The sequence below is a fragment of the Bos grunniens genome, chromosome 10 (assembly GCF_055505025.1).
Source record: "Bos grunniens cultivar Pamir isolate PY7600 chromosome 10, Bosgru_T2T1.0, whole genome shotgun sequence".
Taxonomy (NCBI): domain Eukaryota; kingdom Metazoa; phylum Chordata; class Mammalia; order Artiodactyla; family Bovidae; genus Bos; species Bos grunniens.
In genome coordinates, this window is record NC_141174.1 from 3,061,269 (window position 1) to 3,087,683 (window position 26,415).

The 26,415-nt window shown below is 43.6% G+C and overlaps 2 protein-coding genes across 49 annotated transcripts in view; one reads left to right on the plus strand and one right to left on the minus strand.

Annotated features, from left to right (window-relative positions):
• EML5 (EMAP like 5) overlaps nt 1-3,410 on the plus strand; it is a 161,400-nt gene extending 157,990 nt beyond the window's left edge. For 13 of the 22 annotated variants that reach the window (XR_015133870.1, XR_015133873.1, XR_015133880.1 and 10 more), the window contains one exon: nt 145-3,410. Coding sequence is in view for 10 of the 22 variants with exons in the window: in XM_086319246.1 (XP_086175372.1) it covers nt 145-181 (37 nt within the window). In the remaining 12 variants the exon portion in view is untranslated. The remainder of the gene's footprint in view (nt 1-144) is intronic. The other 9 variants (XR_015133882.1, XR_015133871.1, XR_015133879.1 and 6 more) reach the window with 3 other exon arrangements.
• Nucleotides 3,411-3,947: 537 nt separating this feature from the next.
• ZC3H14 (zinc finger CCCH-type containing 14) overlaps nt 3,948-26,415 on the minus strand; it is a 41,655-nt gene continuing 19,187 nt past the window's right edge. For 6 of the 27 annotated variants that reach the window (XM_086319261.1, XM_086319253.1, XM_086319258.1 and 3 more), the window contains 8 exons: nt 18,406-18,480; nt 12,019-12,178; nt 11,044-11,276; nt 6,765-6,885; nt 5,991-6,127; nt 5,640-5,728; nt 4,559-4,665; nt 3,948-4,074 (listed from right to left, as the gene is read on the minus strand). In XM_086319261.1, coding sequence (XP_086175387.1) covers nt 4,068-4,074; nt 4,559-4,665; nt 5,640-5,728; nt 5,991-6,127; nt 6,765-6,885; nt 11,044-11,276; nt 12,019-12,178; nt 18,406-18,480 — 929 coding nt within the window. In that variant the 3' untranslated portion in view covers nt 3,948-4,067. Of the gene's footprint in view, nt 4,075-4,558; nt 4,666-5,639; nt 5,729-5,990; nt 6,128-6,764; nt 6,886-11,043; nt 11,277-12,018; nt 12,179-16,893; nt 17,937-18,405; nt 18,481-26,415 lie in introns of those variants that run through there. The other 21 variants (XM_086319274.1, XM_086319263.1, XM_086319272.1 and 18 more) reach the window with 7 other exon arrangements.

The following is a 26,415-nucleotide window of genomic DNA, read 5'->3' on the forward strand; positions in this document are numbered from 1 at the left end:
TGGAGTTTGTATACTGTGTAAATAGAGAATAAAAGGACTTTAAAAGGAAAGATTTTATGCATGTATGATTTGAAAGCTTAATTGAAAAACTGTTCTGAGAATCTAGAAGTATCATGAACTCACTGCTGTTTTTTCTGATTGCAGTTTATTTGTCTGGAAATGTGTACATATGCCTCACTGAAAGATATGGATGCTGAGAAGATTCTGTAAATTAACAGCCTTGAGAAAAGCAGGACTACACAAGCGGAAAAAATAATCAGAACCAAGCCCTGCGCAGTCAAGTGGTGCTAACTGAAGACTGAAACAGGGATAAATGCCCAAACTTGTCAAAATGAAGACTGATCGGTTCAAAATATTTGTAATATGCACAAGGTAACTGTCCATAATCCACACACTGCCAGGTAATCCCATGTCAAGAAAGGATTAAATGAACCGATGGTGACAGCCAGCCTCCATTCTGGGGAGTATGCAGATCTGGCAGCCCTGCTGGGGAGGTTTGGGAGACAGAGCTCCTCAAAAAAACGAACCAAAACCTTAAAAACCCAACTTGGATAATTTTCATCCTCTTTTTTAGCAAAAATTTTTTTGAATTTTTATTTTCAAGATTCAACTGTTTAGTATTTTATCCTTGGTTTACATAAGGAAATATACCATCACCCTAAAAAGGATCAGTTTCTAAAAGGCAAACATTATTTTCCCTAAGAAAACATACAGGAGGTCTACTGGAGAATATAATGCTTCCTGAGCGTTAATAAAGGACATTTTTCTCCTGCAAGTTTTAAATTCAAGAACAAATCCCAAGGCAGTAGTATACGATCACTACATTTTCATTTCTGAGCTGTCACTCTTAACATCCAGAATTCATCTCTGTAACTCAACAGTAGAACGTGATTATAGCCTCATTAATGAAAAAGTATGATAAACATCATTTCCAGTGATGTACAGTTTAAGGTTTTAGACAGTAGTACTATTTAACTGGGAGAGAATGCTGAGTATTTAAAGATGCAATCTAATAGAAACATTTAACATGGAAACTAAAGCATTAAATTCACATTTACAAAGTTACACAATTTAGTAACTATTGAAATAAAATTTTTATAGCCTTTTTTTCTATGGAAAAATTTTGTTTAATGTATGCCACCCCATAGGCGGACTTCCAGTGAGTATCAGTCCACTTATATAACTCGTCTACAATTCTTCCTTGGTGGACTGGGGCTGAACCTTAGGTCTTTACTCCTGTTCCCTTTAAATGCTGCCAAAGATCAGTACTTGCCATTCAGGAACTTCCTATTTAGCTTCTCTCTAGTTTCCTGAGGACTGGAAATTATGCAGACTGCTATTTAAAAATATATTTTTCTAAGTATGAAGAAGTTTAAGATGCGCTATTGGTCCTGTGGATTTTTATTTTCACGTGTGATTATCTTTGTGTGCAATAGAGCCTTTCGGGTTCTGGTCATCTGTCTCCTATGTGCAATACCCTGTAAATATTAAAACCAGAAAAGGCCGAGTTACATCATGGAAGCCCAACCAGTGACTGAACCTGGTCGGTTTTAGAGCTCTGAACAGCTGCGTCTGAAGGACTGACTGGGGTGTTCATTTAAGAAGCTTGAAACACTAAGATCATTCTCTTTCATTTTCGTGTCAATGGATTCTCTTAAATTAAGCCCAATTTGATGAAACACTAATATTTAAAGCTTCTATAGGAGCAGTCAATAAGTTAAAGCTAAAAATTCCCCTGAAGCACACTCCCCCCTCTATTTGAGGCGGGTGCAGCTTCAAATGTTCCTTGGGTCAAGTTTACCTGCTTTTGCCTGAAGAGAAATTTCAGTCTCATTAGAGCGCAGGCAGAAACTCCAGCCGTAATCGTGGAACCACACAGATGACCTGCTTTAAGTAAGCAGGAAGATGACCTGCTTCCCCTGCGCCGTCCTTCTTCCCGCGGGCGGCGGCCTCAATCCCTGCTGTCCGAGTCCTGACGTGGTCCCACGGAGTTCAGTCGTCAGCCCACAACCGCCGTCCTCACACCAACCATCAACTGAGGCCAGGTGAACAGCCGGGACAGGCCGCGTGCATTACACCGTTTATTTTTAACCCAAAGGGTTGTTCCCGTGTGCAGTACTGACTGAGCCCTCCCCTGGCACCGCTGGCTGCCTCTCTCTAGGGAAACGCATGCCCAGACATCCTGGTGCCACTCACGGCCACCTCTGCTCCCTTCTTTTTCTGTGAACTTTTTTGATGGTGGTTCATTTTGGACCAAGTTATAGTGAACCTCTGCCTGCCCATAAAGCATAGCGGCTGAAAGATGCAACTCTTAATGTGTCTCCTTAAACAGAAAAAAATCTGATTTCAGCACATTATTTCCTCACAAAACGGTTGAACTAAATCACTTGAGCTCTTGTCTCCCGCTTACATTCTTTACAGTGAAATTATGAGAATACAAATATACTCCATTTATGAGCATTGATACTAAAAAGTCTGTTTAAATTTCTGTAAATACAATTTAAAACAAATTTCTTCTGCAGAAATAAAGCATCTCAAGTCAACACTCGAATGAACAAATACCTTAGATTCGGTGGAGTAAACTTTTTAGAATGAAGTGGAATTGCATTTCAGCCAAGGCTACCAACACGAGAGCTTTACGTATGCCCTTGTGTACTCTCTTGCTCGATCTGATGTTTCAAGTCTTATAAGCTCAGCAAATTGCAACTTAGAAGATGGTTTAATAACTGGTTAATTCTTTCTTCTTCCAACAGCAAAGAGTTGGCCACAAGGCTGCAGGTTTTAGCATCTGAAACATGGACTTTTACACCCATGTAGTTTTACTATCCCTTTCTCTCTTGGATGTATGACTAATAAGCATGTCAAACAACTTTTTTTTATATAGTTTAATTTGGTCCTTAGAATATTTTGATCTTTACTATCCTTTCTGCATTAACTCTTTTTTTCTAACCAACTTTTAGTTTTACTTTTTGAAAAGCTACATTGTCTTTAAAAATCAGTGAGCTGTTATTTAATTCTAAAGCATTTGACACTTCTTGCCTTAACAATTCTAAAACCACACACACAAAACTCTGCATTTTCACTCAGTTCCCAAAAGCCTAGTCCTGTTTTGCAGCTGACCCATCTGATCTCTGTAATTATAGACTGTCATTTCAAATACACTATTTAAATCTAATTTTTACATATAAAAAACTATCTTCAGTAATTATATTTTCTGTGGAGTTATTTGAGAATGTTATTTTTCAGAACGTGAGAATATGTATGTATAGCTGTCATCTTGTGAGTTAAAGTTTGTTCTGATAACCTTATGTATATACTTGTAAAAAATTTTTGTATAATTTTGTGATAATGTAGATCCCCAAAATACTTATTTAAAAAGCATACGTTAACAGTAAATGCAAGCATTTTAAGGAGCTGTTCCTATTTTTTGCCTTTGCCATTCCAACCACGTTCATCCTGCACACCCCCCTCACTCACCCTTTCTCAGAAGCAAGGGAGCAGGTATTTGGGAGCCGTTCACCAAAGCAGCACTCAACTCAAAAAGCCTTCACAGTCATGCTTTTCAGGCTAAAGTCACTTTAAAGAGCAGGACTGAATAACTGTTTTATGCCACCTCAGCACTTTGGGCCACTCCTGTCTTCTGGGGAGTCGGAACGTGAGAGCAGCCATCCAACTTCTGGAATAAGGACCCTCCCCTCACACAGCACTCTCCACACAGCACTGCTGGGCCTCGGCTGGATCAGCAGTAGCAACAGTGAAGGCACCACGTTGTAAATTCTGATACCTGAACACAGAGTACAAACGCGCCTCAAGTGTTTTAATAGATTTCAGCTTCTCCTTAAACTGTCTTTGCAGTCAAAACAAAACAACAAAAAAAGACCCAATGTTAAAATCACTTAATAAACTTACAAACTTGAAAAATTAGACACTTCAGATAGGCAATAAACTTCATATTATGAAAGCAATATATTCCAAGTTTCAAAGATTTGACAAATTCTGTAGAATGTCTTTCATCAGCAGGTGGAAACTCTCAAACGCCACACTCTTCTGTCAGGCAGGACTGGGTGTCAGTCACTGAATAAACAAAACCAAAAGTTTTTCAATTAGCTGCTTTAATTAACGTCAGTTAATAGAAGTTGAGTATTTTCAGACATTTGCTCTACAGATTACAATGTAAAGATAAAGTTTGTAAAAGAATAAATTATATAAGGTACATAAAAGATACTAATATATGCATTTAAATGTAAGGGTCACAGTAAAACATTTTGAAAATTTCAACGTTTAACAATGTCTAAGAAAACTGATGTGAAAGTTTGTGATCTGAAGGCCTTGAGCTCACATAGTGCGTTCAGAAGTTAAAGTCTGAGGCAAACAAGCAATTGCTGAATCAAACAAAATTTGGTTTATGTAGTAAATTATTTTGCCAAAGACCCTTAAGTGAACAGCAGACAAAAAGTGATGCTCCCCCCAAATTTGTATGCTTACAAATGTAAGAAAGTACTACATATACTAGAAAAGCATTTGAAATGACATTAGGAAAACTACTTCTAACCTTTACCTGGTCTGAGGTCGAATCCATTTCAAGGCATGCCGTGGTGGTACGGTGATGGTGGGATGGTAGAACGTACAGTCAGGTCGCGTACACTGAGTGTTAAATCTACAGTGCTGAAGACAGACAGCAGTTTCAACAACACCTGCAAAGCTAACGCAGAAACCCACAGCCCCCTGGGGTGACAGGAGCCAGCCTGGAAGGGCAACGGGGCAGCAGACACAGACTGTTCACATTTCCTTTACTACTACTGAAGCCCTCAAACAGGCACGCCCACCAAGACAAAATCCTAATCGAAGAGTAACAAGGTAAACTTCAAAAGGACGCTGAGCGTATAACAGAGTTCCTCTCACTCCTGTAATAACCACTTGCCCATCCTGCCCAGCACCCCCCATCTTCACCCTCATCTGCGTCCGACTGCAGCTGGGGAACTGAAGGCCTCTCACGTGGCCACTAGGCTGCCTTTCAAAGAGAAGGTGATTCATGCCGAGCAGCCAGACAGCTGGAGACGCGTCGACCAACTGCAGGTACCCGTGTGGACTACAGATGGCGTCACTGAGCACCGCTGCGCCTCAGCGCCTCCCATCTGGCATGAGGGTGGGGAGGGGGACACACGTTTGGGGCAAAGAAGAGCAGAACCCGACAAGCAGCATCCGGGACAGGAGGCTGCTGCGCTGGGCCGCTCAGTCGCGTCCGAGTCCCTGCGACCCCACTGACTGCAGCCCACAGGCTCTTCTGTCCGTGGGAGTCTCCGGGCAAGAATACCGCAGTAGGTTGCCATGCCCTCCTCCAGGGGGTCTTCCTGACACAGGGATGGAACCCAGGTCTCCTGCTTGGCAAGTGGGTTCTTTACCGTCTAAGCCCACGGGAGGTTAGTCTACTAACATTAAACCAGTTCAGACAACTGGGCCTAACGGGCCACACACAGGTTCAGGGACAACTAGGGAATAACTTAAAGGTCTTAAAAACCATGACGTTAACTTTTAACAAAAAAGTTAAACTGGGAAAGAAAAAAAAAGGAAGACAACATATAGTTTGCTAGTGAACAAGCTGCCACTAAATTCCTTTTTGGGAAGGTGAAAGTTCTTACTTTGGGATGATAGAAGGGACACTCCATTTTCTTACACGCTGGGAAGTAGCGGCACAGCTGACTACTGGAAGGCGGTGCTGGTGCTGTGACTGCGGACAGAGATGAGATTTGGCAAAATAATTTTCAGTGCAGTTTGTGGATGTTTTTATGGGAACTACTTTAAAAAATGGACATTTATAATATTCACTACTCAAGATCCAACACTTTAGAATGCTACAGAATGGACACACCTGTTCTGTAAAACTAGTTAACTGATTCTTACACAATGACCTCAAACTATTTCTTTTTAATTCAGTTCACAGTCACAAAACTTTCCCCTCTTCACTCAAATGCAGAAGTGCAGTCACTGACCTGGTTTTGGAGGCAGTCCTGGGGTTCTTCGGCTCATGTGAGTGAAGGGACAGTCTGGTTTAGTACATTTTGCATCGTATTTACAATTTGGATGAACAAACAGACACTTCTCAGCAAATTTACAATTGGGAAAGGCTCTATAAAACAAAATAAAACGTATTATTCACATTTAATCTCCCAAATACATGGTTTTTTTGTAGAGATGGTCCATTGTGCTCTTAATTCCATCACTACTTGTTTTGAGAAACACTGAAGTAACAAGAAAAAAAAAGCAAACTCCCATTTCTAAATGACGCCAGACATCAAAACAGGGCACAAATGCCTACTTCAAGGCCTGGGGGAATCACAGACTTTCATCTCAAGCCAAGTCACCATGAGAGACAGAAGTGTTTCTTGGGACAAGAAGAGACACCGTCTACTCTGTAACTGAGGTCTCTCTAACACTTTATGCAGCAGGGCGTTTGCTACCACCAGTGCGTCCTGGCAAAACTCTTGTTAGCTTTTGCCCTGCTTCATCTTAAACTCCCAAGGCCAAACCTGTCTGTTACTCCTTCAATGTACAGAATCCTCAAACCCAGAAGTTTAAGCACCTCAAGAGGCACAGAGGCGACCCCTGCCGCCTCGCGCTCAGACGACACCAGTGTGCGCTGTCCTGGAGGGCTCACAAGTGCCTCCGCTGCACGCAGTTACAAAGCCCACGCCTGGTCACAGGAGCGCCAGGAGGCTCTCCCGAGGAAGGGACCTGAAAGCCAGGCGCGAGCTGCTGCGACTCACTTGCAAGGCGACACGGGGTGATGGTAAGCGCACTCGTCCCCGTTCTTGCAGGCAGGCCAGTACTTGCAGCGCTCCAGCAGCTTCTCCGGCTTCTGCGCCACGCTCAGCTCGCTCATCTCAGCTACAGAGGGGAACGAACCAAAAGTCTTTCACTTATTATAACCAACTCAGGACGTGACCCCTTTAGTAAACTTCCCTCAACACCCAGTCTTAGAGCCTTACGTTCTATGTCTACAGTAACACAAAACAAATGAGTCCAAATAATACAACTAGAATCTTAGAAAGATTACTAGGATGTAGACTAGTGTTCTCAACGGGAAGAGGAAAGCGGACAGGGACGCTCAACAAGAGTCAGTTCTCCCCGAAGAACTCCAATTCTCAGAATTATTTCAGCTGAATGAAGATTAAAAGAGAAAAGAGTGTCAACTAGGGAACCAATAAAATGAAATGGGAACTGGAAACACGAGGAGATAAAAGCGTGCACGAATTCTCATGTTCAGGTCAGGACAGTCAGTGTCTACAAACAAGTGTCCCCACTCGCCGAGGCATGCGCAGTTTTCTAGGTACAGGTGATAAATTCACATCAATGGACAAAGGAAGGCAAAGATTCTGCCCAAAGCGTCACAAATGTCCTAGGACCTAGAGGGGCCCAGAGGATCACTTAACAGATCAGCGTGAGGCTGTCCAGATGTGAGGTGACGATGGAAGAAAGCCTCACGGAGGAAACCTGCTCAGAAGAGCGGTGGGGAGAGCACACGTGTGACCCCGAGGTGCTGCTCAGCACCACCCCTCCCGGGCGCGTCAAACGACACCCTCAACGACGCCGATGTCAGCAAACGGTACTCGTGCCACCAGACTGTGCCCGACTCAGGAAGCAAACACCTTTTCATCTGGGATCTAAACTCTACTCTGTTTTTGGGCTGAGCTGTGCGGCATGTAGGATCTCCACTCCCCGATCAGGGAGGGAACCCAGGCCCCTGCAGTGGGAGCTGGGAGTCCTAACGACTGGACGGTCAGTGAAGTCCCCTATGCCATCTAATTTTTAAATGACAGCAACTAACTGAAACTTAAAACATAGAATAAACCAAGTAACACCTGAAGACCATAATGAGATGCCAGCTACTGATCCGACACCCTAGGAAAAAAACCCAAGGGTCTTACTAACAAATTTCTCATTCATGTTTATGAGAGCAAACAGCACTTCAACCACACCACCGAGTCCTCCTGCAGCTCAAACCTGGCTCTGTCGCTGACCGGCTGAGCTAGACACCCTGGGCGTGTGCTCCAACATCTCCGAACTCCTGTTTCCTCATCTAAACCAAGAGAAACTGTCTTCCTTAGAGCTTTGTGATTCCATGGAAACAAGAATGTAGCACAGGCAATCGATCAAAGGCAGTTCCACAGCCAGTTTAAGGAGTACTTCCTGCTCCAGCGCGCCCACCTCCATCTTCAAGAACGAGAACACGGCACAGAGCCTGGCCCTGAAGCCTACCACGAGCACCCCCAGACTGCCAAGACTGCGCCCACGTGCCTTTAAACTCAGTGAAGGTCATTATCTAGCTCCAGGATAGAAAAGTATCCTTAGTCTCAAATTACGATAGTCTGGAAGGAAGGGTTTTCTCCAATTATTAATTTTTTTTTTTGATGTGTAATTCCTGCAGAGAAAATGTGTTTCACCTTCCCCTCCTAAAGAACATGCTTTAAACTCTGGCATATACATGAGAACCCAGACATTAAGAGAATACCCAAGAGCAGGGTGTTCTGGAAACGGAGTAAAGTAGCTCCTGACAGCTCTCAGGAGCAACACTAAGAAGTTAGACACTGGACAAGGACAGTATCTTTCTGACAAAAAAATGTCATACATACACAAAGTTCAGAAGATGGCGGAGGAAGAGGACGGGGAGACCACTTTCTCCCCCACAGATTCGTCAAAATAACATTTAAATGCTGAGCAAATCCATAAAACAACTTCTGAATGCCGGCAGAGGACAGTAGGCACCCAGAAAGGCAGCCCAGTGTCTTCGAAAGGAGATGTTTTATCAACGGTGCTGTGCAGATGGAGAAGTCTTGAAACTACTGTAAAAATAAGACTTAAAACCAGAAGCAGGAGGCTTAAGTCCAAATCCTGAGAACACCAGAGAACTCCTGACTCCAGGGAACATGAATCAACAGGAGCTCATCAAACGCCTCCACACCTACACTGAAACCAAGCACCACCCAAGGGCCAACAAGTTCCAGAGCAAGACATACCACACAAATTTCTCCAGCAACACAGGAACACAGCCCTGAGCTTCAATATACAGGCTGCCCAAAGGGACTCCAAACCCACTGACATCTCATAACTCATTACTGGACACTTCATTGCACTCCAGAGGGAAGAAATCCAGCTCCACCCACCAGAACACCCACACAAGCTTCCCTAACCAGGAAACCTTGACAAGCCACCCGTACAACCCCACCCACAGTGAGGAAACTCCACAAAGTTCACAACTCTGGTTTTCTCTAACGTTTACTTCATAAGCTATGAACACTCTTCCTGTTTAAGTTTTAAGAGGCAAATTCACTTTTTATCGCAAAGTATAAAATCTGGGCTGCCGTGAAAGGCCAGCCAGGGTGGCTTAAAACAGCCGCTGCGATTGGTGGCATCCTTGAAACACTGGACAGGAAAGCAACTACCGAGTGTCAAACCCCCACCCGGGCAGGCAGAGCAGGCCGGACGAGAGCCTCCTGATGGGGCCTTCTCGGCCTCCCTGCGTCCTCCGCCACAGAGCTCTGTCTTTGAGCAGCAGCGAGAAACTGAGAGGCCCGGGTCAAAGCCGTGAAGGCAGCGCCCCATCACAGGCGTCTCTGTGACAGCCACAGCACCACGCAGCCTGAGGGACAGCTTCCGCTACCCAGAGGGTCACTGCTGTGGCGCATACACCAATAAAGCTGCACACGCATGTCTACGTTTAAACCAAATTAGACCTGAAACTGCGTTTCTCGCGTGGCTCAGGGGTAAAGAATCCACGTGCCAGTGCAGGAGACGCCAGTTCCATCCCTGGGTCGGGAAGATCCCCTGGAGGAGGGCATGGCAACCCACTCCAGTATTCTTGCCTAGAGAATCCCATGGACAGAGGAGCCTGGGGGGCTACAGTCCGTGGGGTCACAAAGAGTCAGATGCAACTTGGCAACTAAACAAGACCCTAAGGTACCAAAAATTAAACTACCAAACTGAAATCCAAAGTACTAAAACACTGGAATCTTCTCATATTTTAAACAAAATATATGGGGTCAAGAAATCTGAACTGCCTGACTACTGCAGTTATCACCTCTGTTATTAACACGTACAATTTTTCTTCCTTTGAAAGAAAAGTCAAGATTTTATAACTCACTCCACCAATCAGAACTGATTCACAGCAGTCCACTTTGTTCAAGATAGCAGCAATATGTCCTTTGCTCACTGACGATCTCCCCCTAAAGGCTATTTTTAGTGACTAAAAAAGGTATTTAATACATTTTCGTATCTCTAACAAGAAGAGGATTACTGTGGGAAAATTTCAGAACCCATTATTGCTTTTTCTTTAAGGCTCTTCATATTTAATATTCAGTAATTGTCTCTCTGGTTTACCAATGAAGGTGTTCCTAAAATCTTTATAAGCTGTGAGGAATATGACTGGTATTCACTATCAAGAATGAAAATGCTCAAGGCACTGCACTGGCCACTGATTCCAGTGAGAGAAGCACTGCTAAGAAGTGTCCATCTGCCTAAAATCATGTCACCATTTGAACTGAGTTCATCTCTACTACAATGTTTCTATATTAATTTAAACAAGGTTTTTTCCTAAACCTCCAAGAAGTACTTTGAAGTATCAGATAAGAAACTCCTTTCAAGGGAATGTCACTGAAGTAGAAATAACATCAAAATCCAAATAGAGTTTTCTGTCCAGTTAATTACTAATTACAAGAGTAACCAACTGCTGCTGGTTCAAGAGGAACATAACAAATACAGTTTCTAAATGGGAAAAAAGGATAAACAAGGCACCAAGCAAGAATCCATCCTTTAACAAGCATCGTGGAGAGGGGTTTGTAGGCCTCCACGGTGGAACTCCGCTTTGGCATACACAGAGGACAAACAGTTTCAAATTCAATTGGCCATTTAGTCTGAAGAAGTATACAGGCCACCACCAAGTTACGATTAAAAGACCTCCAACCAACATTCATTCGAGGTAGAGACACATGGCAAAGACGTCCTTCGTGACGCCGGCACCCTGAGAGGGCGGGCTGAGCCCCCACACACCGTTTGCAAAGCTACCATCTGGGTCCTCAAGCTGCCTGCTCAGCACGCGCGACCGCTGCGGGTGGAGGAGGCCCGCGAGGCCCCCGTGTGAGGCTGCAGGGTGCTGTGCGGGTCTCATTCCTTCAGAGCACATGTCCTCCTCTTGATCTGACATGTATCCTGGGGGGCTGGGGACACCGTCCAGCGTCACTATAAACTTGGGACTCGCAGGTTTATCTGGTTGTACAAGATCTCTGCCAGACAGATAGAAAATACCACAGAATTAGGGAAACGCACAAAAAGCCGAGCCTCCTACAGCGCTCTTCAAAAAACTACCACTGCCCTGACTGGTCTGCAGTTTCTTCACTAACAAACAAGCCTTGACAGGACTCCCAGGGACGGCTAGCGGATTCCTGCTCACGCACGATGACTAGGGCCAATCTCTGTGGCGTCGGCACCAGCCCTTCAGGCTGCCCTCAGGGCGCTCTCCCTCAGCCCTGACCCCGGCACCCACTGGACCTTCACAGGGTCATGTGGAAACAAATGGAGAAGTCAGCATCTATGCTCAGAACACAAGAGCCAGCCGTTCTGTACACACTAAGTTTATTAACTCTACGTTTGTTTCCTTACAGAACATTCAGTCCATTATCTATGGCGATAATCACCCCAACCCAATCTGCTAACTCTCTGACTGAGATGTCCTAATTCTTATCATCTGGCTTTTAAAATTTCATTTCCTGGATGTGCATAAAGAAAATAATCTTATTAAAAGAGCTAAATCATATACTGACTTACTTGTATGGTAACAGATTTCTGAATAAGAAAGATGAACTGAAATTTTTGAGAACTGGGTGTGCCTTATGACACACGGCCTAACTTCTCAGTCAACACAGCATCTACACTGGGGCCAGGACGGGCAGGAGGGGGCTGGGCGCTGGCGGTTAACTTCCACTGTCTATCAACACACGTGAGCTACAAAGCAAAGAGGCCATCTACCGTGTCTGCACAAGGTGTCCCGAGCGGGCCCGAAGGGCGTCTGCGGTCTCCATCCCCGACGCCTGGCTCGCTGCCACTACGAGCTCCTCACACAGCTTTGGCTTCTTCAGAATAAATGATCTTGTGTCTGCATGGACCATGGATTCCATGTCATAGTAATCTGAGCCAAAGAAATTGGCCACAAATGTTTACTTCTGAATTTATCTTGCATTCCCAACATCACACACGTGAGAAGAATGTCAATCCTTTATATATTTGTAATTATTTTAAAGGAAAATTACAATGGTTCAACTTAGGAATAAGGCTGCAATTCTATGCCAAACATCTTTTCAAAGAAGTCAAGCATTCCTTTGCTCATACAGCGTATTACCAAGGCATTCTAATGAACTTCCTGCCTACAGATAGAAGAAAGGTTCTTCCATGAGGTACCTAATGGGATATTAGTAACAATATAAAGTACAACAATATTTTCTATAAACAAAGAATACAGACTCCTAATGTGCCCTAGAATCATGATACAAAGGCTATTGTTAAAAAACTCTTTAAAATCTGTTTTGTTCATTTTGCACACTTATGGAACAGAGCACACCCGAATGAAAACAATAAAAGTGGCATAGTTTCTGACTGGTTGAAGACAGACTACTTTGAAAAAGAATTTTAAGATGAATAGACATCGATAAAAATACAGCAAGGATAACACTGAACTTTAATGCAAGCAGCCACAGATCACATCACCTACAATATAATTTTCAAGCTCAAGTACTTTATAAAATACACCAAGACCCAAGGCCCGGGACACAGACCGCCGGCACACCAGCAGGTGTCACGACCAACGTCAGGAGCAGCTCTGCTCCTCAACAGGCAACAGAGACCAAAGCTCAGAGCACGCGGATTCAGGGCCACTCGTTAAGTAAAATGGAAACCTAAGAGCACTGCGCGAGCTACGCCAAGAAAAAGCAGAAAAACAGAGGGACCCCAGTGGCGGGCTGAACAGACTGGATAGCAAGAAGGCTTGAGGCCTAAAGGGTCTTCTATGTGCCCCTGTGCCGATGAGCCTGGATTCTGGTCAAGAAGTAAGAAGTAAACCAGGGTTTCTAAGTAGTGAAGTGACATGAGCATGTTTTTTTAGAAAAAGAGAAAGTGGGAGGGATGGACTGGAGCCCCAGGTCTCAGCCATGGGGCTCCTGCCCACGCCGCCTTCCTCTCGCACACCTAGAGGAGGGGAGACACGTTCTACACTCACGCGGCACTAGCAGTGACAGAAGGTGCATTTTAAACGACTGTCCCAGGAAGAGGCAACCTGCCTCCCCCTGCAAGGGCAGGAGAGACGCAGATGAGTGTAGGAGGAGGGGGAGGAGCACGATCAGGACAGGGCAGAGAGCAGACTCAACAGAGGGCAAAGACACGTTTCCAGTTCAGGCTTCTTCAGTTTGAGGTCTTTGCAGGACTCTCAGGTGTTCAGAAAGAAGTTGAAAATTCAGATTTTATTATTACGAGCGGGAGAGAAGAAAGAAACAGAGTCTCTGCTGATGGTGAGATGACAACGTGTGGTCAACTGTACATATTCAGCATGGCTATCTTCTCCCTGAGCCCTCACAGAGAGCCCAGGAAGCAGATCCCTCCTGGGTTGCAGACGCCTGGTTTGCACTGAGTTCTCCTCTGGTTCACCGTGTCCGCACAGCTAGCAGACGGAGGGGCCAGGGTGCAGTCTGTGGGCTGCGGCTCCTCACCCCCCTCTTCTCCCTCTTTGAGGCACAGCAGTTCTACTAGTCTGCATCTCGGGAGAATACGGATGAGATGAAAATAATGCTCAGGGCAGGATACAGGATAAAGGTAACATTTTAAGGGGCAGGAGAGGAAGGGAACTGAAGGAGAAGGAAAAGGAACTAGTGGAACAACAGACAGTGAAGTCCCAGAAGACAAACGACAGGAGATGGAAGAAAACATGGGAACATCAGGGCCACACACCACAGAGCGCAGACAAGTGTGCACAGAAAACAGCTTTATTCTCGACACGAGCCTCTCGTCACCCCATCAACACTCCTGAGCGCGGCCTGCGTCAGGCAGAGCAGACAGATGGCAGAGTTAGCGACACCTCCTGGGTGAGGACCACAGGCTGAATCCACACATTTGCATCCTCCTGAAACTCTAAGGCCTTACAAATAGCTGTGAAAAGAAGAGGAGTGAAAAGCAAAGGAAAAAAGGAAAGATAGAAGCATCTGAATGCAGAGTTCCAAAGAATAGCAAGGAGAGGTAAGAAAGCCTTCCTCAGTGACCAATGCAAAGAAATAGAGGAAAACAACAGAATGAGAAAGACTTAGAGATCTCTTCATGAAAACTAGAGATACCAAGGGAACATTTCATGCAAAGATGGGCTCAATAAAGGACAGAAATGGTATGGACCTAACAGAAGCACAAGATATTAAGAAGAGGTGGCAAGAATACACAGAACTGTACAAAAAAGAGCTCTACGACCCAGATAATCACAATGGTGTGATCACTCACCTAGAGCCAGACATCCTGGAATGTGAAGTCAAGTGGGCCTTAGGAAGCATCATTACAAACAAAGCTAGTGGAGATGATGGAATTCCAGTTGAGCTATTTCAAATCCTGAAAGATGATGCTATGAAAGTGCTGCACTCAATATGCCAGCAAATTTGGAAAACTCAGCAGTGGCCACAGGACTGGGAAAGGTCAGTTTTCATTCCAATCCCAAAGAAAGGCAATGCCAAAGAATGCTCAAACTACCACACAATTGCACTCATCTCACACGCTAGTAAAGTAATGCTCAAAATTCTCCAAGCCAGGCTTCAGCAGTACGTGAAACCGTGAACTTCCAGATGTTCAAGCTGGTTTTAGAAAAGGCAGAGGAACCAGAGATCAAATTGCCAGCATCCACTGGATCACGGAAAAAGCAAGAGAGTTCCAGAAAAACATCTATTTCTGCTTTATTGATTGTGCCAAAGCCTTTGACTGTGTGGATCACAATAAACTGTGGAAAATTCTGAAAGACATGGGAATACCAGACCACCTGACCTGCCCTTTGAGAAACCTATATGCAGGTCAGGGAGCAACAGTTAGAACTGGACATGGAACAACAGACTGGTTCCAAATAGGAAAAGGAGTACGTTAAGGCTGTATATTATCGCCCTGCTTATTTAACTGCTATGCAGAGTACATCATGAGAAACGCTGGGCTGGAAGAAGCACAAGCTGGAATCAAGATTGCTGGGAGAAATATCAATAACCTCAGATATGCAGATGACACCACCCTTATGGCAAAAAGTGAAGAGGAACTAAAACGCCTCTTGATGAAAGTGAAAAGAGGAGAGTGAAAAAGTTGGCTTAAAGCTCAACATTCAGAAAACGAAGATCATGGCACCTGGTCCCATCACTTCATGGCAGATAGATGGGAAACAGTGGAAACAGTGTCAGACACTATTTTTGGGGGCTCCAAAATCATTGCAGATGGTGATTGCAGCCATGAAATTAAAAGACGCTTAATCCTTGGAAGGAAAGTTATGACCAACCTAGACAGCCTATTCAAAAGCAGAGACATTACTCTGCCAACAAAGGTCCATCTAGTCAAGGCTATGGTTTTTCCAGTGGTCATGTATGAATGTGAGAGTTGGACTGTGAAGACAGCTGAGCGCCGAAGAGCTGATGCTTTTGAACTGTGGTGTTGGAGAAGACTCTTGAGAGTCCCTTGGACTGCAAGGAGATCCAACCAGTCCATTCTAAAGGAGATCAGTCCTGGTTATTCATTGGAAGGACTGATACTGAAGCTGAAAACTCCAATACTTTGGCCACCTCATGCGAAGAGTTGACTCATTGGAAAAGACCCTGATTCTGGGAGGGATTGGAGGCAGGAGGAGAAGGGGATGACAGAGGATGAAATGGTTGGATGGCATCACCAACTCGATGGACATGAGTTTGAGTGAACTCTGGGAGTTGGTGATGGACAGGGAGGCCTGGTGTGCTACAATTCATGGGATCGCAAAGAGTCGGACATGACTGAGCGACTGAACTGAACTGAAACTCTAATAAAATGTCAGTAAAGGGTTAAATTAAAAAACAAAAAACACCTCACAAAGAAAATAATTGTAAAAGAAGAGATAACCAGGGACTGTCCTGATGTTCCAGTGGTTAAGAGTCTACACGTCAACTGCAGTGGGTACATGGTATGTCGGGGGCAATAAGCACATTTTAAAAGGGGAAAACTTAGTAGATCTCTAAAAGCTGAGTCTTCAACTAACAATGAATAATATGGATCCCAAGCTTCTTCCGAGGCCAAGAAGTGGGCAGCACAGGGGGCCTGGGCAGGGGCTGGGAGAAGGCAGGGCACAGCAGAAGCAGGTTCAAGGATCCATCCAGAAGCAGGTAGCTCTCCCTAAACTCTATGTATCCGTTTTCTTTTCTGTGATCCTTACCACAGCTATTCCCCTACTGCGACCCTTGAAGACACTTGGAATAACTGGAAATATGCTTTCCTGTTGATCATTGCTCAAGAGGTTTACGGATGAAGCGTCATGGTCTGACAGAAAAGGTGCAAAATTAACTCAATGCATACTATTAAAACTGTAAAAAGCAGTTAGATTTCCTGATAATCTTTGACCACTTCTCCCCTGGAGCAAAGTGGAGCTTTAGACTCCTGAAAAGGTAAAAACAGAGGGTTTCTAGACTAATGAATGCCAGCCATGTTGAAAGAAGTACTGTTCTGAAAACTGTGTGTGTGTGTGTGTGTGTGTGTGTGTAGTAAACATCACACAGTAGTAACTGCTGAGGTGCCTCCCTCAGGGTGTGTGTCTGTCTGCGTCTCTGTCTCTGTGTGTGTGTGTAGTAAACATCACACAGAAGTTAATGTTGAGGTGCCTACCTCAGTTCCGTCCCCACTGAGCTCCCAGAACCCTGGCACCCAATCCACTTCTTGAACCATCTTTCTCTGGAAAAGCTGACCAACCTAAAAGACTCAAAGACACAGACATCACAGCACCGCCAAAGCAGACAGGCCAGACAAGCCACTCTTTTACTGCAGGACCTACACTCAGAAGTCAGAAGTCCCTTACCTCATCCTCTAATTAATGAACCCAAAAGGCCAATCAGCTTAAGCACCCCGCTCTTAAATTACAAGTTAAGCAAGGATCCTCAGACACCTGAGAACCTCTATCGTGAAAGACAGTGATCAAAACAAACCACCTGGAGAAAACAAGACCAAGAAGGGAGGGGAGAAAATGTCCAAAACCACCTTTAATATCTTCAGAGAAGTAAGAAAGTACAGAGGACATGAAATAAACCCAGGGTGTTAATAAAATAAAGGGATATGCAGAAACAAAAGGGCTCTCAGAAATAACAGAAAGCGGGAGGCAGGCAACGGCTGTGCTCACACGTAAGCCTTGGAGAGCGGCTTGATGCAGACAGAATACACACTGTGGACGGAAGTAAGCGAAGGAGACACGAAATGCGCAAGTGCCGACGGTGCCAATAACACACCGACCGCAGCTACCACACATTGTGAATGAAAGTACTTACGCAGAAGCAGGATGGAATGCTGGGGAATGAGGGCAAAATCAAGGATGCAGTGTATCTCAACACTCTGACGGACAGAAGGGAGAAACCAGAGAGAGGGAGAGATGAAAGTCACAGAAGGGTGTCAACACCAAAGTATTTGCCAACTGGGTATGATGTGGCATCTGGGTAGAAGGTAATCCTTGGAGAGAATAAGCACACCTTTCTGAGCAGGCCAGGAAGGGTAAGGGAATATCGTTGTTGACTGTGGAGTCCTGAACACAGGTGAGGAAAATTCAGTAGGAGTCGACACGGAGTAGTCGAGGAACCAGAGCTTCCAACAACGGTCCCACCAGACATAAATCAGGTGCTCACCACGGTCCTGCGGTAGCCCGTGGGATGTGCCTATGTGTGCTGGGGGTCAGGGAGACAGGCAAACAAGTTACAGCAGCTCTCAGAATGATAAGCTCTGGGTAAACACCTGGCCACAACATTTCTAACACGAAATCAAAGTGAGAATAAGGTTTAACAGGCCAGAGGACACTAAAGCAGCTCAGAGCAATGGAGAAAGTTCAATGGAAAGCAGGGTAAGGATTCAAGAGGTCCCTAAAGCAGAGGCATGAACAGCCAACAGTTTCCAGGGACCGGGGTGAGATGGTGTCAGAGGAAGCAAGTTTCTGTGTGAGGTGAACAATGTAAACACCACTCAGCATGAAGAAAACGCAGGTCCCGACTCCTGGCCCTAAAATATTTTCACAGATCTTAATGTAGCATCTTAGGGCACGGTCTAAGAGACACAGGATACATTAAATGAGGTGTAAGGAATGGAAATAGCAACTGAAAAATGCTAGATTACAAATGGAAATTTAATATTAGCACCAACCTTGACTGATCTGCAGAGTTTCTGCCATTACGGGGTCAATTTGCAATCGGGATAACAACTGCCTCTGTTGAGTTCCTAGAACATAAATTTTAAAACTTCACTATGCTTAAAAAAAACGAACAATAGCAGCTCATATGCTTCCCAGAAATTAAGACCAAAATAATCTTTCTGGGTTCCTAATTGAAAGTCTTTAAAATAACTTAAAGCTTCCACAATACAATTTAATAATAATCCTAGACCAAACGTCTGTAAGACAAAAACCTGTACTCAGGTTAAACCAAAAATGACCACGGTTCTCCCTGTCTGGAAGCTGGTTTCCTTGGACTGGAGAGAAGCACAGTGATGAAGGCAAAGGGCTGCAGAAGCCAGCAGGGCAGCTGCCTGGGCCCTCGGCTGGCTCCCGGGGAGACGGGCGACAGCCGGCGGCAAGATCCCCGCGAGCAGGTCTCCCTCTGCTGCTGGGCTCTCAGCGGGTAAGGCAGCCCCCACCGCAGAACAGAGTTCCCAAAGGACACACTGAGGCTCAGACGGGCAGAGAGCAGCACACAGGGAAGGAGACACTCAGAGCGCTGCAGCCCAGGCCCTCTACCACAGAACGCGGGACAAGCACTTAGCGATCCTGCAAGAAAGACACACAGCTCGAGCATTATTTCTTAAATGGATTCACAATTTTCTCAGTTACACTGCAAAACAAAACAGAGATATAGAACTGATTTTTCTATCTTCAAGTTGAGGTTTGCGAGGGCGTCATACTTCTCCGAACACCCCAGCCTAGCAGATACTCGGTCCTCACTTGTTGATTTAGAAGCCAAACAGTACGGTGTAGGAAGGGACGCAGTTGATAGGGTTCTAAACACTACTGAAGTATCAGTGAGAGCGTGCATGCTGCTGCTTAGTAAACCTACTGCATCAGTTTCACAAGGACAGTTTGCTCACTCAGTGCAAGCATGTTAAGTTGGCAGCTGCTTACCAACTATCATGTTTCATTAAGAGGTTTTTAAAAAAGTTTAAAATTTGCCAAATTGTTATCCGCTATTTTCTTTTAAATATGAGTTACACTACATTACTCCCTAATGATGTGCCCTACTCCCCAGAATAAGTTAATTTCTTCCAAAATTACCATGGTTGAAAATCCAGTAAATCCTCAGGAGCTGACCCGAAACAGATACTTAGCCAAGTTGTATTCCTGAAGGGCTGCCTGGGAAACTGACATGTGATTAGGTTACAGGGAGTATGCTCTTCCAATTCAAATACTAACAGGTCTCTTTAGCATAAACAGTGAACAGTGACAGAATTATACATTTTAAAGTAATTTCACCAAATAGATAGATGAAAGAAGACCATTCTCTCACATTTCAAGTTTTGTTTCACCTCTCTAACCTTTTCAAAACACCATTTTTAGAGATCCACGAAAAAGGATGGAATTCTAAAGTCTAGGTTTCTAATACAAATCATGTACAGATTTTGTCATTAAAGGTCCACGAAAAATTCAAGTTCTCTGTGACCTGCTGCCTCCATATGAAAACGACAGTCAAGTTACCCAATACCACATTCTAAAAATTTACCTTTCTCAATGTTTCTAAGGAAACCAATTATTTTTACATCAGTAGTCCTTGACTGTGATGCAAAATCTACTTCCTCCTGAAGATCTTCAAACTGTCTGCTGCCTTCAGACGTTGAATACTCATTCATTTTAACCTCCAAAGATGAAATTTTTGCTTCATTCTGTGACACTCTAACATTAAGATCAAACAGATTTGCTTCCACTGTCAAAATTGCTGCTTTCATCCCTTTAATTTCATTGATATCAGTTGATATTTTCCTTAAAAGATGGGAAATACTGTCTAGCTCATTCAGTGAACAAGAGGAACTTGTTACTGAACCTAAGTCAACTGGCCCAGGAGAAAAGAAAATTGGTAAAGATGGTGATGGAAACCTTGATGACATTTTCATAAAATTCTCTCTCCTTAATATTTGGTAATTTTTCTTTCACAGCTCACTAAGCTTTCATCAAAAGTAAAAGCAATCATTAAGGCTGTGACTTTAAGAAGTATTAAACCATCAGTAACGTTTTAAAACCTGTAATTGAAAAGACAGGATTGTACATTTCTGGAGTCAGAACTCAAAGTAAATCTGAAAATGCTCAACAAACCAGACCCAATTTTCTCTCTGCTTCAACCGAGAAGCCTTAACACACAGCCCCCTGTATCCTGTAAGTCTTACTTACAGCTCCTCTCCAAACAACAGACCCTATTATTACACAGGAAACAACTCTGGCTTGTGATTGGCTGGAAGCAGACACACGACACACCAAGAATTTTCTATTATTTACCTCATATGAAAAGGGCCACTGAAGACCTGAGGCATAAATAAGCAATATAACATAAAGTACTTTATACCTGAATATGACGTGTACTTAATGTACTTTTGCTCATCAATGTACCTGTAACTGTCAAGCTTCGCATTATTTTTAAATTGTTTTATCTAGTATTTTGAATTTCATTTCCCCTTGAAAATAGTAATAGGACACTATTTGGAAGCTAACTGGACCTTTGATCACACCCATATGTCTCTAATGAGACACAAACCTTATTAAAAATGGTGGTGATGATGGAATTCAACTGTACTGATATGAGACCTGGTGGAAATTTAAAGACAGAGACAATGAGGATTTGGCCTTGGTTTGCTGCTACATAATTATTACATAGGTGACTTTTCGCCATTCTGTGGGTTGCCTTTTTCTTGATAGTTATCTTTTGAAGCACAGACGCTTTGAACTTCGATAAAGCCCAACTTCACCTATTTTTTCTTTAGCTGTATGTGCTGCTGGTGCCACATACAAGAAACCACTGTCTAGTCCGACTTCACTTAGTTATACCAAACTCTTTCTCCTAAGAGTGTTGTCATTTTAGTTCTTACACTTATGCATCTGATCCATTTTGAGTTAATTTTCATATATGGTGCACGGTAAGGATCCAACTTTATTCTTTCACATGTGGCTATCCAGTTCTCGAGCATCATTTGTTGAAAAGACTTCTTTCCCCAATAAACAGTCTTTACGTCCTTGTCAAAATACAACAGATCACAAGCACACCGGTTCATTTCTGGATTCTCACCCCGATTCGACCGATCTATATGTACACCCTTATGCCAGTGCCAGGAGATGGCATAGCTGCAGCTCTGCAGTAAGTTTTGAAAATGGAAAATGTAAGTCCTCTAATTTTATTATTTTTCAATAGTTATGGCTATTCCAAGTCCTTTCCCCTTCTATGTAAATTTCAGAATCAGCCTGCATCTTCTGGAAAAAAGCCAGCAGAAATTTTTAACAAAGACTGAGTTGAATCCAAGATCTATTTGGGGAGTATCATCATCTTAACAAAATTAAAGCCCTCCGATCCAAGAGAATGTCTGCTGCATTCAGAGAATGCATCAGAGTATATCTCTCCATGGCTATAGTTTGAGAAAGGTTTTTACTTTGTTTTACTCACTAAGCCAACAAATAAGCTGTGCAAAATATGATGATGCAAGATGGTGAACACGACTCCCCACAGCCCCTCCAAAAGAATTTGTATAAAGAACTGCAGCCTTTGGCTTCCCTGTAACAGAATAAAGAAAAAGTACTGACATTTATATAAGAATCTTTATTTACTTCTTCATTCTTACCTGTAAACTAACCTAAATCTTCAAAATCTTTATACAGAAAATAATTTTCAAAGTTAACAAGGCTTTGGAGCCACATGGAATTCCTCAGGAGCGCCAGCTAACGGTGGTGGCGTGGCACCCCCTGGGCCCGGCACCGCCTGCACGTCAGGGGCCACTGGAGGGCAGCAGACATTGCTGCAGTGAGAGAAGCAGGGGGGTGTCAGGGGATGGGTCACAAAGAAACAGGTGCCCAAAAGGAGCCCCCTGGAGGCTTCCTGCTCACCCATGCGTGCCCAGCTCAACTTCAGAATGCAAAGTAAGCAACGATCCTTCCACAGACTCCAATGTAAATATTCATCAACAGAGAAAGTTCACATATTCTTGGGAAACCAGAACTCAAGAAAGGTTAAGGTCAGCGAGTGAGTGGCAGAGCCTGGTTTAACACCCTAGCAGTCTATCTCCCTGAGCCCCTACTCATAACCTCTGTATTATGACACTTCTATGATACAGTAAATGGAACAAAATGCATTACAAAGAAAACCCATGTGGTATAACTCTTTTTATACATATGTGTATGTGTGTACAGAAATACACTTAGAGTTCTGCTCTACCCAGAAAGGATGGATATGTACAAACAGATTTTTAAAAACACTAAGACTGCAGACGTACACCTGCTGCAAGTGTGGAGCTTACTCTGCAGAAGGCAGTGGGCAGGACGGAGGGGGCACTTTCCCTGTTTTCTCTGAATACGAAAACTCCTTTTTACCAGGAGTCTTCACAGTGATTCCAGTTCAACATGATATACTTTAAGTATATACATTTATAGCCTCTCCTTCTGGAGAGTCCATAAAAATGAAGTAAAGAACGTGAAAATGGCGCAAATTCTTACCAACATATAGCAGTAGATTTCAAATTGGGTTTCCAAGACAATAATCCACTTCCTCCACGAAGGTGGAGAAAGGAAATCAGAAATTCTATTATATTAAAAATATTTTTTATCTTGATACTCCTTAGAACTCTGTTTTTACATGTTCCTACATATCAATAATAGCATTTGAGTGTGTGTATATAAACGAGATACATACATTGAGTGTACAGACTGAAAAATGACTTTAGCATTGTGTGGTTAGGGAGCAGATTATAGCAGGTGAGATTTCAACCACTTCTGGAAAACAGAACACACACACATGAATACTGGCTGAGGCCCAGCAGAAGAGCCATAGACAAGACACTGGGAGAGCTGCAAGCGAGGCAGCAGCGACACACCCACGAAGGCAACAAACGTCTACTCAGCTGCTACCCCATGCCAGCCGTGTTCTGGGTGCTCAGTAACAGCAACAAACCACACACACACACACACAGCAACAAACCACACACACACACACCCCCAACAAACCACACACACACACACACACCCCCCAACAAACCACACACACACACACACACACACACACACACACCCCCCTCCCCCGGCCCTTGCCAAAGAGCTTCCACTGAGGTGGTGAGGGGAAGATGAGCCTCAAAAACAAATATATTTTATGTTCCTGATATTTAAAGTCCCAAATCTGGATTAAAAAAAGATGGCAGTTAAGTGCTACAGAGGAAAAAAGTTTTAGGAAAGTGGATTAGGGAGAATGGGGCTGGGAACCTAAGGAAGGCCTCAGAGATGAGCAAGCTTACAGACGACAGGAAGCAAACATTCCCAGAAGAGGGCAAAAGCGGCTCACACATGCTCTTCTCTGAATGCTCCGAAAGAGAAACACACCAAGCAGGTCTGGGGAAGAGCAAGAGGAACAGAATGGGGGGCCTGGCAGGGTAGGTGATGAGATCGGGGAGGGCTTTTGTCCTTGGGAGCATAACAGGGAGTCAGCAGAGGGTTCTGAGCAAGGGTGTGCTGGGATCCAACTCACAGTTTAAAAGGATCCCTCTCTGCTGTGCGAACAGACAGCAACAGGGAAGTTTGCGAGGGACAGATCAGGAAGGACATCGCCGCAGTCATCAAGGCAAGTCGTGGACGATGGCTTTCACGAGGGCAAAAGACGCAGAGATATAAGGGGTGGGTGAACTTTAATATATTCTGAAGGTAGATGATGACGAGGAGGGAAAAGGAGGGAAGGAAGGAAAGGAGACTGAAGAAAGGAAGAAAGGCAGAAAGTGTGAAAGAAAGAACAGCACAGGTTTCTGGCCTGAGCAACTGCAAAGAATGGCTACCATTAATTAAAACAAGGAGGGCTGGAGGAAGAACAGATTGGCTAGGAAGATGTTAGCAGTTTGGTTTTAGACAAGTTTAAAAGGGTTCACTATATATCCAAGGAGATATATAAAACAGTTGGATAGGAATTCAGGTCCAAGGTCCAAACACAAAGCTGAGAGTTGGCAGTGCTGAGCCAGATGAAATGAACACAGGGGCACCGGATGAGAGGCTGGAGCAATCAGCAAAGATTTCGAAGGATATGAAACAAAAAACTAGGTTTTCCGAATGGTATAGGCACACAACATTTAAATGATAAAATTTTTAATTAAAAAAAATACTCTTTTCCAAAGAAACTCAGCAAATGATCTGGGGAAAATCCAGGCAGCTAGTAGGAGTATACGGCGCCCCCAGGGAAATTCCTCTGCAATTTCAAGGCCGATAAAGCACCTCCTTGCCTGCTTTATTTAAAACAAAACCTGCCAACGATAAAGCTTCCAGCCCATGCCCAACTCTAGCTAAGTCTTTGTACTGCCTTTTCTTAAACTGGGGGCTTTGCTGGTGGCTCAGATGGTAGAGAATTTATCTGCCTACAATGCAGATCTGGGTTAGACCCTGGGCTGGCAAGATCCCCTGGAGAAGGCAATGGCTACCACTCCAGTATTCTTGCCTGGAGAATTCCATGGACAGAGGAGCCTGGCGGGCTACAGTCCATGGGATCGCAGTCTGACAGGACTGAGTGACTAATACTTTCTTAAATTAGGATCAGACTTGTTGAAAAGAGTCTACAAATGAAATAGCAAAAAGAGCAAATGAAAACTGATAGGAAACTATTTTGGGGGGAACAAAAAAGAATTCTTAAACAAAAATCCTTCAAACCCTCTATGTTCCTCAGACAATTTGAAATGATCCTGTATTCACAAGATAATATGAAAAACAAAACAAGAGAGAACTTGTGGAAATTTTAAAAAATCTGCCCGTTTTGGAAAAAAAAGAAAAAATAGGGGAAGTGAAGAGAAAGTCAAGAAAATATTTCAAAAAAAAAAAAAAGAAAATATTTCAGAGTAGAACATGATCAAGTCACAATTGAGGACCCAAAAGAGACAGTAACTAACTGTACCTAGACTCATCACAGTAAATGTTAGACATCAGGGACACAGGGTAACAAGCCACAATGGAAAAGAATCTGAAGGAAAAAATTCATATGTATGTATGTATGTGTATGTATATATGCATGTATAGATGAATCATTTTGCTGTGCACCTGAAATAGAAATCAACTATTCTTCCATTAAGAAAAAGAGAAAATCCTAAATATTTCCAGAGGAAAAGCCCTAGTATTAATAATGGACTAAGAATCAGATGGGCAATCGACTTCTCGGCATAAACAAAGAAACCTCAAGACAAAGAAGTCACGTCTTCCAACTTTTGAGGATTAAACTTCTGTACTGAATCAATTAGTATCAATTAAACACTAGATTTCTAAAGGCCAAGAAAATTTATTTCCCATACTTTCTCCTAAGTTTTTCATGATCTGGTGACAAAAATGGAAGACAAGGGGATCTAGGAAACGCAACGTGAACCCGGGGGAGTGAACCCTGGAACGGAACCTTGAAGCAGACCAGAGAGCGACCAGGGGATGAGAAGACAAGGACAGAGGTTCTAGCAGGAAGGCACTTAAGGAAAGAAGGGAAACCCAAAGACACCAACTATAATACAGGAGGGCAAGGAAAGAAGGGGGGAAGAACCTAAAAAAATCAAAACACTGAACACAAGGAAAAGAAAAGAAACAACTCCAGGGAAATCCTAGACCAAGAACTGGACGAGACGATCTAAAGTTGGGCCTGAGAAGTGTTTCGTATCTTAAAGATTTAAATGCTGCTTATTGGTTCTCAACTTTTAGAGCCAACCTACAAAGCAGAGTAATAACAAGACAAGCAGAACAACAACAAAAGAACAAAACAAAAATCAGAACATCCTGTGCATCCGATCTTCTTCAGCAATACAGAAGCAGAGATGACAGAATTTAAAAAGTAAGGGGATGAGAAGAGATACGTAAGAATTTAAGGACATAAATATCTTTATCTTTCAGGAGTCAAAATACACTGATACACACAGTTAATTACACAAGAAATAGGTATATTACTTAAAATTATAAAAAGTAATCAATCGATGAAC